This window comes from Rhinatrema bivittatum, chromosome 17 (genome assembly GCF_901001135.1).
Source record: "Rhinatrema bivittatum chromosome 17, aRhiBiv1.1, whole genome shotgun sequence".
NCBI lineage: Eukaryota > Metazoa > Chordata > Amphibia > Gymnophiona > Rhinatrematidae > Rhinatrema > Rhinatrema bivittatum.
In genome coordinates, this window is record NC_042631.1 from 28,172,301 (window position 1) to 28,185,236 (window position 12,936).

Sequence of the window (12,936 nt, forward strand, 5' to 3'; positions counted from 1 at the left end):
GGCACCGGTAGCCTTTAGCCCTTACCATGTGACACAGGCTACCCCGTCACATGGTAAGGGCAATGGCTGGCCCATGCCATTTTGATTAGTGGCAGCCAATGGCCTGGGGGGGGGGGGGGGGGGTCAGGAGGGTGGTGCAACGGGGGAGGCAGGTGCTGCAGAATTTTGAAGGGGCACTTTATGCTGCTTCAAAATTCTTCCACCTGAAGGGGCTGCCTCACCCTGCCTCATTATAGAACTGCCCCTGCAAGGGGGAATCAGACTCTTGTGTACCTAGTTTCCAGACAACAGAAAGAAAAAAAAAGACAAGCAGGATGGAAGGGTGTATACATATTCTCTTTCCATGGTCTTGGCTTTTTGGCTGAAAGAAGGTAACCCATCCAGGCTGGGCAACAGCGAATGACTGGCCATAAACTTAGTGGAGCTAAAATCACTGAAAGCTGAGACTGCAGAGGGCCTGAATAACTGAATGCTAAACAAGCCATGGGCCTAGGGGAGCTGTATACCTAAGCCAGGAAAAACCCTCCTACTAAGGGAGTTCCCAAGAAGGAAAGAGACCCCAGCAGCAGATTGTGAGGTGACTCTGGGTCCCCCTTGAACAAGGGGACTCCAGCAGAAGATCGATAGGTCCCCCAGGAGGAAGGGGACCCCAGCAGCAGATTGGGAGGGGACCCTAGCTGCAGATCGGGATGTGACCCTGGGTACCCCTTGAGCAAGGGGACCCCAGCAGCAGATTGAACAGTCCCCCAGGAGGGTGTGGATGCCAGCAGCAGGTCCAGAGGGAGCAGTTGAATTCCCCAGGAGGGTGTGGACCCCAGCAGCATTCCAGGAGGCAGAGTCAGGTCTCTCAGGAGATGTGGACCCCAGCAAAATACCGGGAGGCAGAGTAAGGATTCCAGGAGGGCGTGGACCCCAGTGTTGGCACAGACCTTTCAGCAGAGTGGAAGTGGCACTGAGAAGATGGCAGCGGTTTAGATGCAACGGACCACCCCAGGCCAACACTGCCCACCAGACCAGTTGCATCTTTTCACATGGGTGGGACTTGGGAAAAAAAAGGGTAGGATAATAATACTTGATCAAGCAGGAACTCAAGAGGTCCTTTCTATTCTATAGGGTGGTATACCTGTGGGGGCCAACAACCCCAAATTGCCAAATATTAAATGTTCTTGCTACTTTGTAAAAATGTATATAGTTGTGTGCCAGAGACTATTAACCACAAGTAGATATGTGTGCTGTTTGACATCCTATTAGCAATGTACGTAGTCATGTAGAAATGTATATACTTATATAGTCTAATAAACCTGTATATATTTGTACATACATTTGTACATAACTGCCAGCCTTGTTCATAATCCCATTTGTTTTCCTGGGCTGAAGGGAGGGAAATCCCACCCACTAACATCTTCCCCAGGTGGAGGCACCAAGGACATGAGGACTGATGGAGTCTGCCCTAGGGGGGCTCCTGCGAGGTCTGTCCCAGACCAGGAACGCCCCGCGAGGTAAGCGGTCATTACATAATCCTTTCTGTTTGGCCTATCCAGGCCCTAATAATGTCATATACTCTGATTTACTTACTCACAGCATCCTGATCAGCTCAAGGATTCTGCAGCCAAGAATCAACCGAGCCCCGCAGTAAGTCTGTGCTGGCACAATTTGCCTTCTGGTCCAAGCAAGTTCCCACCACAGTTCAAATATGGACTTTCTTCATTCTTCAACTCCAAGCTATAGATCTTCTTTCTCCCTCAGGCTTCCTGAGACACTGGATCAGAAGCTTTCCCTGACTCCTACTTCTCCCTTCCTGTAACCCTGGGAGAGGATCTCAGCTACGTCTCCTGCTTGCCTGTTCACTCTGGAGCAAGGATAGTCAGGGTTTCTATAACCTTCTCCTAAACCCACGCCCATAGGTGCTTTACCAAACTACCAGTCAAAGAGTGGTTTGTAACCCCCTCTGACCCAAAGATGACCTTGTTCCCCTGTGTGCATGCCTACCTTTGTAACTCATCTTACGGTTGTGAATGTCAACTCTGTACACCATTGTAAACTAGTGATTCTCATATGGAACGACAATATATAAAACAAATAAATATTCCCTGGAACTTTCCCCATACTACCTTACTGCAACACTTTACACACCTCTCATAGGAGGAAACCACCACCTTCTCAGAATATTAATTCTGTATTGGGATCTGTATTGGGACCCATACTTTTCAATATATTTATAAATGATCTGGAAAGAAATATGATGAGTGAGGAAATCAAATCTGCAGATAATACAAAATTGTTCAGAGTAGTTAAATCACAAGCAGATTGGGAAAATTGGGCATCGAAATGGCAGATGAAATTTAATGTGGATAAGTGCAAGGTGTTGCATATAGGGAAAAATAACCCATGCTATAATTACACAATGTTAGGTTCCATATTAGAAGCTAGCACCCAAGAAAGAGATCTAAGCATCATAGTGGATAATACTTTAAAATCGTCGGCTCAGTGTGCTGCAGCAGTCAAAAAAGCAAACAGAATGTTGGGAATTATTAGAAAGGGAATGGTGAATAAAATGGAAAATGTCATAATGCCTCTGTATCGCTCCATGGTGAGACCGCACCTTGAATACTGTGTATAATTCTGGTCGCCGCATCTCAAAAAAGATATAGTTGCGATGGAGAAGGTACAGAGAAGGGCGACCAAAATGATAAAGGGAATGGAACAGCTCCCCTATGAGGAAAGACTAAAGAGGTTAGGACTTTTCAGCTTGGAGAAGAGACGGCTGAGGGGGGATATGATAGAGGTCTTTAAGATCATGAGAGGTCTAGAACCGGTAGATGTGAATCGGTTATTTACTCTTTCAGATAATAGAAAGACTAGGGGGCACTCCATGAAGTTAGCATGGGGCACATTTAAAACTAATCGGAGAAAGTTCTTTTCCACTCAACGCACAATTAAACTCTGGAATTTGTTGCCAGATGATGTGGTTAGTGCAGGTAGTGCAGCTGTGTTTAAAAAAGGATTGGATAAGTTCTTGGTGGAGAAGTCCATTACCTGCTATTAATTAAATTGACTTAGAAAATAGCCACTGCTATTACTAGCAACAGTAACATGGAATAGACTTAGTTTTTGGGTACTTGCCAGGTTCTTATGGCCTGGATTGGCCACTGTTGGAAACAGGATGCTGGGCTTGATGGACCCTTGGTCTGACCCAGTATGGCATGTTCTTATGTTCTTATACACTCCCTGTGACACCAAGGTGCCACACTAGGAAAGGGGCAGGAGAAGCAGATACTGGGGAAGACAAGGTGGAAGCGGCAAGGAGGAGCATCAGAAGCTGAGGAAGGGAATGGAAGCAGCAGGAGATAGACACTGGGAAAAGGGGAGACAAGGTAGGAGCCAGATAGAGGGGAAGAAGAGGGGAGAGACAGGAAGCAGATAGTGGGGGACAGGCAGCGACCAAATGGAGAAGAATAGGAGACATACAGGGTGGGGGAAGGGAGGAGCAGGGCTGGTGCAAGCATTAGGCCACCTAGGGTGCCGGCAGTGGGCGGGCACCGTAGGTGGATGCGAGGGCGCCATTTTTCAAATGAGTGTAGGAGGCTGAAGACTCTGAGTGAGTCATGAGATAGGTTGCAGCATGTGAAAGGAAGTTTTGGAGCGGGAGCGGGAGCAGGAGACGAAGCGAGAGATAGAGAGCAAGGGAGAGAGAGAGATTACATGATACTAGAGCGGCTGCAGACCCTTGCACCGGCAGTGCTCCTGAAGTAAATTTTCAGTAAGCTACTCAGTGGCCAAATAGCTACTTTTTAGCCGTCTGAAGTTACCTTATGTGAATTTTATACCATAATCTAGCAGTGGCTATTTTTAGCTGGCTAAAAATACCCAGATTTCTTAGCCTCTCAATGGCTCTTTGAACATTTACCCCCTGTGATATTTTATTAGTTTTGATAGGCCACGGTACATAAAAGAAGATTATATTATCAATGTCAGTATGATATGACCTCTAAGATGTCTTCAAAATAGAAAGATAAAACATTATAAAATTGTATTTTTATTATGTGATCAAATGAGCTGGGTAGCTGCAGAAGAGCATATTAGTCTTTACAGTACATTATGATATGACCTCTAAGAAGTCTTAAAGGCATCTCAGTGTTTCCCCAAATCTGCTAATATTTCTCGGGAAGGCCAGCTGGTCTGTAGTGGTTAGGATCTCCTCCTCCTCTGCCCCATCTATTTGCCTCTTGGTCCGCCATTGAATCTTCCACTCCTCTTCCACTAGAACCGCCCTGCGCAAACTCCCTGGCATCGCTAGACAAAAAGACAAAATAAAATAAAGGTCTTATTTATTTATTTAGATGTTTTTTAAACAGTCATTCCATGAGAAATTCACATGATCACAATGGTTTATATATTAACATTCATAGTTATAAATGAACAAACAAGGCAGACACACATAGAGCATACTACAGGTTATCAGGAATAGAGATACGTTTTCTGAGGGGTTAATACTCAGAACATATTATTTATAATTTGGTTATTCTGATAGGCTAGGTCTTATTATCATCAGACAAAAAGCTGCTTCTTGATAGGACCCTGAGGGCTCAGCGGGTCACCATCCCTGAAAACAAAGCAATATAATTCTTCAGTAGAGTTATTTTATGTCTTTGGGCTTGATAATTGAAAAGCTTTAGAAGTAAAGATCTGCAGGTTGGGCTGAAATGTTCCCATATAGTTCTCCAAACTTTGAAGGCTGTAAATTGGTGCACTGTCTAATTAACCAAATATGTGAATTAGCCTCAGATGGATTAAGTTTCCTGGGTCTTCTGGGAGATTCCCAGGTTATCTGACCTGTATCCCAAGTTTCATATAATCCCAGAGCGCAACAACCTTGGCTGCCACACATTGGAGCCGAATAGAAGGGAAGCATCCCCACAGGCCCAGGCACTAATATGACGGCAGTGCACATCCCAGAGGAGTCACTCTGCTCTCTGCAGCAACTTTTCTACCTTCCCTGGGACGGGAGTGAGTTTAGGGTGGGGGGTTGGAAAATAAGACACCACAGGTTGACATTCTTACATCTATCTGCTTTGCTCCAAGCAGGTAGAAAAAGCAGGGGCACAGACAGAGTAAATCATTTCAACCCGTAGGCAGTTTTCAAAAGGGAAATTACCCACATAGTTCCCCTCTGAAAATTAAGTGCAAGTTCCCTGTGGCTTGTTTAAAACTTGGCCCCTTTATTTCCTCTTTTCACATATCTTCCATGAGGTCAGTTCTTGTGTTCATCCTTCTCCATGTACTCAGGGTGCTACTAATGGACGTTTCGAATGATGATCAGTGCAGCAGCACCAAATGTATTTGGCATCATAATGGTGGGATGCTCTTTCACAAATACCACAAGCTTATTTCCCCTCCAATTAGAGGAAGGGTTTGCTCAATAATATTGTTTGTATAAAAAGCTCCCCAAATTATTTAAAAAGAGGTGATCAGTACTGCCGCCTTAACACCAATAAACTGAATTGGACCTTACTGATATTTATTTTTATGTTTTATATGTCGTCATTCTATGTGAGAATCACTAGTTCATAACAGTTTACAGGAAAAACATTCATAAATAAAATCAGTGTTACAATGTGGATAGACATTCATAGAAACTGAAGTAATACAATGATAGATTTCTAACATAGGAACAGAGCTAGATACTTTTATTGGTGAGATGATGTGCGCGCGATTCACTAAAACAAAATATTTAAATTAGGGCCCGTGGTAAAAAGAGGCGCTAGAGATACTAGCGCGTCCCTAGTGCCTGTGTTTTGACAGGAGCGGCGGCTGTCAGCGAGTTTGACAGCCGACGCTCAATTTTGCCGGCGTCAGTTCTCAAACCCGCTGACAGCCACGGGTTCGGAAACCGGACGCTGGCAAAATTGAGCATCCGGTTTTGAACCCGTGAGCTGTGGGCCGATTTTAATTATTTTTTACTTTGGGACCTCTGACTTAATATCGCCATGATATTAAGTCAGAGGGTGTACAGAAAAGCAGTTTTTACTGCTTTTCTGTAAACTTTCCCGGTGCCGGCAAAAATTAACTAATTTCTGAAAGTAAAATGTGCGGCTTGGCTGCACATTTTACTTAGTGAATCGCGCGGGAATAACTAATAGGGCCATCAATATGCATTTGCATGTTGCGGGCGCTATTAGTTTCGGGGGGTTGGATGCGCGTTTTCGATGCACTATTGCCCCTTACTGAATAAGGGGTAAAACTAGTGCGTCCAAATGCGGGTTAACAGTGCGCTCCGCTGGAGTGCACTATACTGTCTTGGCCTGATACAGTACAGATATTTAGCAACAAAGCAAGCAACTGTGGGGAGAGTCATTTCAATATTTCTTCTTCATTGTCATCGTATTTCTCCTGCAAGCTTCTAATTACCTGATGACCTCAGCAGCCCATCTCCCACCGGGGCCTCTCTGGGCAGCGTCGTAATTCCCTCGGGCGTGGAAATACTTGTCTGAGTTTCGATAATTTGCGTCTCTCATGTCCATGTAGGCTCTTCCCATGTCCCACGTGCCTGAAAATGGAAAGAAGATTGGAACAGCAGAGCCACCTACTGATGCAATCCTGCCGATTGGAGAAGGCATCATTGTGACCTCTCTTTGTACACAAGTTATTTAACCCTTTATTTTGCTCACAGCTTTTTGTATCCACAGGGAACCATTTTTCAAGTTTTTTAAACACTCAAGATGACACTGAAGAGGACTGGGCCTAGCTCAGATTCTTTTGGCATCCCTGCTGGTCCTTACTGCAAAAACATATGGTAATGGGACAATGAGATGCAAAGACATGCAAAACAGCACATTATCTATTAGCACATAGAAAATTCACACACATAAAACCTTGAAAAAGTGAGCACAGACCTCTTAACGTTCATGTTAATGTTAGTATATTAACACAAAGCTTGAGGCCCAGGACCAGAGGTAGAGATGAGGATCTGGGCAGGGGTGAAGGTGAAGGGTGCAGGCCTCCTCACACCTCCTGCTGATTTTTTAGAGAACTCAGAAACCTCTGACCCGTTGCCTGTTTGAAATCTGGCCTTGAGCAGAGCCTGCAAGCCAGCGGCAAGACATTCTGCATTGAACCTCACAATTTGTAGCTCTTCCAACCCAAGCATGAGGATGAAAGGTTTTACATGAATGAGCCAGCAATACTGTTTCACGTCAAGGCTGTAGCATTAGATATCATGCCCTTGACGTCTGGTAGGGATTAAGTATGTTACGGGGATGATGTGCTCTGGCTTTTTGGAAGGGGGAGGATAATTGCCACCATAGAGTTTGTAGCTTTGTGCACTCCTAAAACCTCCAGCATCTCCTGCTAGGGAGTTGCAGCTTTCCCTGCTCCAAGAATCCTCTGCAGAGAGCAGTGACGGGAATTGGGGGAGGTGTGGCGAGCGGGGCATCTGTCCCCCCCCCCCCCCCCCCCCCCCCGTGTCTTGCCGCTGGCTTGCAGGCTCTGCTCAAGGCCAGATTTCAAACAGGCAACGGGTCAGAGGTTTCTGAGTTCTCTAAAAAATCAGCAGGAGGTGTGAGGAGGCCTGCACCCTTCACCTTCACCCCTGCCCAGATCCTCATCTCTACCTCTGGTCCTGGGCCTCAAGCTTTGACCTCACAGGAACAACTCTGTCAAAGCACTTCAGCACAGGGCTTGCGAGGCCTATACACCCTGCAACGCTCTATCCCCTTCTCAAGCACAGGCTTCCTGGTGCCATGGAAACCCATGCACGGGGATGGGATGCCGCAGGGTCTGTCAGCACATGAGGGTTTGCAGGCCACGTGCTGAAGTTTTCTGATGCAGTTGGGTTCTCCAGTACCTATGAAATTTTGGTGACAGAGGCAGTTGTCTATTTCTAAATCCGGGCCTGTGTGCCCCAGTAACTCTGTTGGCCAGTGCCCCATATCTCAGGCAGCAGAGAACAGTTGTCTGCTTCCTGCTTCAGCCCCTCCCCTCTCAGGTACGCTGGGAAGAGGAGGGGAGGGGGTAAACTTGGAACAGACATATAGCAGCGCAAAGAAGAGTCACTCTGCTTCCTAATCCCAGTATTTCTTCTCCTGTCTTTGAGGCACAGGGAGGAAGGGGGTGACCATGAAGCAGACACTGCAGAGAAAGAGTAATTACCCTGCTCCCTAATCCAGAGCTTCTTCCCTCCTCCTTTCCTGTTGGCTGTGAACAGAAGGGGCAGGGTCGAGGCTGAAGTAGACAGCAGATCAAAGAAGAATCCAGTTTTTTTCTGCATGTTTCTAACTTGTAGTCACTATTTGGTGAGTGAGTGACTGAGTGAGTGTGAGTGTGTGTGAGAGAGAGAGAGACCAAGGTAAGGTATTCTGCTAGCACGTAGGTTCTGTGTAGGGATCTGTATCATTCTAGCTTGTTCTTTTTTCCAAATAGGAGGTGTAATGGTGTTTTAGGGCCGAATGGAATATCTGCAGTGTATTCTTTTCATATAGAGTTGTGGCTGTTTGTGGTCTGGGAGTTAGTGCTGTTTTGGTATAGCAGATTTGTTATAAAGGTTCCGAGAGATTTTTTTTTTTTTTCAGAGTTTTGTATTAATTCAAAGTGTCTGGTTATAGAGGGAGTTTGTATCACTATTACTGGAGTGACAAGAGAATTTGAAGAAAACATGCCCAGCCAGCCATGTCAGAGATTAGCTTCAGCCATTGCAGAATGGATTTCTCCGGAACAGCCACTGGGCAGGGGGATGGAGAGCCGGCGCACGTAAGTTCTTCAATAAAGGTCAGGGGGGGTTTAGTTAGGGGTGGGGGCGGGTTAGATAGGGGAAGGGAGGGGAAGGTGTGGGGGGGCAGAAGGAAAGTTCCCTCTGAGGCCGGAACAGAAGAAGGCTGCTCGGCTCGGCGCACGCAAGTTGCACAATTGTGCACCCCCTTGCGCGCGCTGACCCTGGATTTTATAACATGCGCGCGGCTGAGTGCACATGTTACAAAATCAGGCTTAGATTTGTTCGCGCCAGGTTGCGCGAACAAATCTACGCCGCGCGCATGTTATAAAATCTGGCCCTTAGTAAACTTGATTAATAGCAGTTAATGAACTTTCCTTGTTACAATCTGCAGTGTTACTGAGCTGATGGGGCTTTGAGCCCACAGCCTCAATTTACTAACCCGGCTCCCAACCCTTGGGCCAGCGATGTTTGGCAAAATATCATTTGTGTAGCTACAGAAACTGGAAAGCTAGAGGAACTGAATGAGGACTAACCTTGAGCAGCCCCCTTCACGAATCTTCCGGCATCAACCACTCCACTCCAGGCATCATGGTACCACTGTGCATTGGCGCACAGGGCCATGGAGAAGACCAGGATACAGATGGAAAGCTTCATTGCTTCTTGAAAGTCTAATACCACAGAGAAGAAAGAGAGATTACAAATACTCGGACTGCTGGGCTTGTACAATAAGATGTTATTTTTTTTCAGTGAAATTGGATTTATGGTGCCTTTCAGGTCTTCCCATGGCCATAGTCCACACGCACATGTTTGTTTTCCCTCCTTCCCAATGGACTAATTGCCCCAGAGAAGTCCTAAATCTAGGAGTTGTTGGCGGCTCCTTCTACATCCACACCCAATGCTGCTCTTACATTAATCAGCAGCTGCTATCTTACTGTGCACCTGAGTGTATCCTTTCCGCTGGGGCTTTGCAGTCACCAACCTGACTGAGGAATAGGAGTCCCTCCTTGGTGACACGATCAGACCATTCATTAACCAGGCAGAGCATGGCTAACCCAGTCTGTGCCCAAGCCTTAATGTGATCCTTAATGTAATTATAGTCACGTGCCTCAAAATATTGTTATTTATTTACAGAGTTACTTGTTCCTTCTTTTCCTGGTCTTATTCTCTGGCCTCCTGTATTATCTTAGTGAAAAGAAATGTAATGTTCTCATCTTTCAGGAATGACAGTTTCACTTTTATCCTAGTCCGGTCCCTTTTTAAGGATTTGTGTTTGTCCCTACGGTCAGATTCAGAGGTTAATGTTGATTCCGTGCTTCACAGTGGTAGCAGTATTAATGTTTTCTGAAAATGATTATTACTGCAGCACCTTTGATGAGTTTCCTCTATAAATGGACGAAGAGTTGAAAAAATGCTTATTCTCTCCTCCCCTGCCGCCACTGACAATTAAAATAAAATTCAGAAATACAAATGCTTCACTTAATTTGTGGGTCTTAACAGCTAACCAGATAATAAAGGTTTTCATTATTATTTCTGCCTGAAATATCACTAAAAAAAAAAAAAAAAGCAATTTTGTGACAAAATTTACACCTCACCTTTGCTTCAGGTGGTGAGCCGATGTCCCTCTGGAGCCGTGTCTGATGCACGGGTGGCTCCTGGAGTATTTATACACATATTGATTGCAAAAGACAAACACAGACTTCCCGTAGGTCTGTAAAATAAACAGAAAACGTGGGTTTTCAGAAACAATGTATTGTAGGTAGGCCAAGGTTACCAGTATTTTGGGAAGACACCTGGCATAAAGTTACCTGTTATCTGGGTCGAAGACGGTGTGCATTAGTCTGCTCTTCTTAAAGCAGCAAAGCTAGAAAAACTGAATTAAAATTATAGCTATTATTTCATAGCCCCCAGGAGGACAGGAGTCATGGTCATTGCTTAAGGGTAACATCTGGTGACCAGATTCAGGGTCCATGACTGGAGGTTTCAGGGGGAAAAAAGATCATAGGGATGTGCAGCAATAAAAAAAAAATAGTTTTGGTTCATTTTTCGTTTCTTAAAAAGCATTCCCAACCCCCTAAATTTTAAAACTAAAAATGGGCCTCTGGAATGACCTACAATCCCCCCTTCCCCTCCTGCCCCCCAAGAAAACTCCAGGGCCTATCGCTGCCCAGCTGGGCTGAGCCAGACACAGCCAGGGCCTCCCCAGGCTCCTCTCACTCCCCTCCACAAGGTAAAAATGGATCCTTGGCCTAGCGCCATTTTAAAATTTTTCTATCTAGCGGGCAGGGCAAATGGCATCGCTCCTGTTCTTTCCACTGTATGTAGCCCATGGACAGGGTAAGTGGGGGCTGGAAGGAGGTGCCTGGCCCCTGGGTGGATGGGAAGGGCTCTGGGAGGCCCAGTCAGGTAGGGTCAAGCTCCATTTTTACCTTGTGGTGGGGAATCAGAGAAGCCCAGGGAGGTTCCGGGGTTTCTTTTGGGGGGGGGGGGGGGGGGGGAGTGTCACGGAGCCTTCCATAAGCCTATTTTGGCTTATTTTTTGTGTATGTGCATTTTAACTCAACTGAAAATACCCCAAATGTCTCAGGTATTTTGGGGAAAATGGCCTCATTCGTCCTATTTTACCCATTCAGGTAAAACAAATGCACAAAATCTCAGGGTGGTTGCGAATGAAAGCTCATGGTGGCAGATCACCATGGAAGGAACTGCCTAGTGGGGAAAAAAAAGCTATTCAAACAGAGCCATTAAGATTTATTCTGATGTCTATTTGTAGCCTTCCTCCCATGTCCTCACTACACAGGGTGGCACTGCGCAGCTGCTAGGTCTCAGTACACACCAATGCCGCTCCTTGAGTTCTTCCAAATGGGATGATACAAGGCTTCAGGGCCCTTGAAGCAGCAAATGGTTCCTCCAACTCCCCTGCAAACACATCACCTCCACGTACTAATCAAAGTAAAGTTTACTGAAGCAGACGAACTTGAATAGTGACAATCTGGCAAATCACATACCTTCTGGTAATTGCATCCATCAATAACTTGAAAACCTTATCCACATAAGATCGTAGGATCTCCGTGGGCTGATGTAAAATGATCAGAGGTCCCTTTTGGATGTTTATCGTGGATTCCAATCCTCTTGAGTACCGTTTCATACCTTAGCTTCTTGAATCTCAGCTCTTATCCTCTCCTCTGTTGATATCCTGATAGGTAATTCTTCACTTGTCCCTTTCGTTTCAATGTCTGGAGAGCACCTTTGTATAATCTGGGTTAGCAGACAAAAATCGTCATCTCCTTCCAAAATTCTATAATGAATAAAACCTGTAGTCACTGCTCTTGGTCTCAGCTCAGATTGGAACATTACCAGGGGTTCCCTCCCTTTGGAGACAAACCCAGGAGTGTTTAGATTTACTTCCATAGACACAGGGAAACCTCTGCTCCAGATGTTGTTACAGTATGTTATAATGGACTGCCCCGTGCCACCTGTGTGCCAGCATCAATTTTCACAACAAACGTTTAATTAAAGATCCACATGAAAGAAGTTACCAGTTTTGGTATGCAGAGCACACAGTGGTGCAGACTCAACCAGATTGATAGGACTCGCACCAGAGTAGTCCACGGTCTTTATAAATAGCAACTTAAAGAGAGCGCTGCTTGCGACTGTGGTCCTACAGATCAAACTACTGACCACATAATAAATGATTGCCCAATGCACAAACGTCAAAAAGGTCTGAGGGTATTATATTTAAGTGAATCAGAAGCTTTTTTTGGGTTGACAGTTTTGGCCTTGGACGTTTGAGTTGCTTCTATTGTGCCAATGCGAGAAAAAGAATGTATCTGATTCTTGGTAGCCGTCCTCCTGTCTTTCTTCCAGGAGAAAGCAGTAACTTTCTTTGTATTCTCTTCTTTCTGGAAGACTTACACATCGTGCTGACTAATGGTTTCAGTGATTGCGCAAGAAATGCTGCATCTTAAACCCGTGCTTTTTCCTTTTATGTTTAGCAGTCTTGGTAGGATTATATCATTGTAGAATGGGTGTATTTTCCATGTCATGTGGATTTGTTCAAGGTCAGCTTAAACAATCATTACATTCCAGCACTGCGTATCGCTTGAGGCATATTTGGTAGAGGTGCGTAAAGTGAAAAGAATAGTTTTAGTTTATTTTTATTCCGGGGGTACCTCAATTTGTTTCATTCATTTTAACCCCTCCCCCCCCCAAAAAAAGTATTTAATTAATTC

The 12,936-nt window shown here is 45.3% G+C and overlaps 1 protein-coding gene across 1 annotated transcript; it reads right to left on the reverse strand.

The window, feature by feature from the left end:
- Positions 1-4,031: 4,031 nt before the first annotated feature.
- Positions 4,032-10,415, reverse strand: LOC115079173 (serum amyloid A-5 protein-like). The gene is made up of 4 exons (XM_029582379.1): positions 10,300-10,415; positions 9,241-9,375; positions 6,409-6,547; positions 4,032-4,293 (listed from the first exon to the last, which is right to left on the reverse strand). Exons 2-4 carry the CDS (start codon positions 9,359-9,361, stop codon positions 4,152-4,154), a joined length of 402 nt encoding a protein of 133 aa, XP_029438239.1. The 5' UTR covers positions 9,362-9,375; positions 10,300-10,415; the 3' UTR covers positions 4,032-4,151.
- Positions 10,416-12,936: the final 2,521 nt, after the last annotated feature.

What these genes read in the sequence shown, in the direction of transcription:
- LOC115079173 (XM_029582379.1), bottom strand. Translation starts at nt 9,361, where the DNA reads ATGAAGCTTTCCATCTGTATCCTGGTCTTCTCCATGGCCCTGTGCGCC. An exon ending in CGTGAAGGGGGCTGCTCAAG is followed by an intron (nt 6,548 to 9,240) that starts GTTAGTCCTCAT and finishes TTCCATTTTCAG; the next exon opens with GCACGTGGGACATGGGAAGA. An exon ending in TGGGCTGCTGAGGTCATCAG is followed by an intron (nt 4,294 to 6,408) that starts GTAATTAGAAGC and finishes CTTTTTGTCTAG; the next exon opens with CGATGCCAGGGAGTTTGCGC.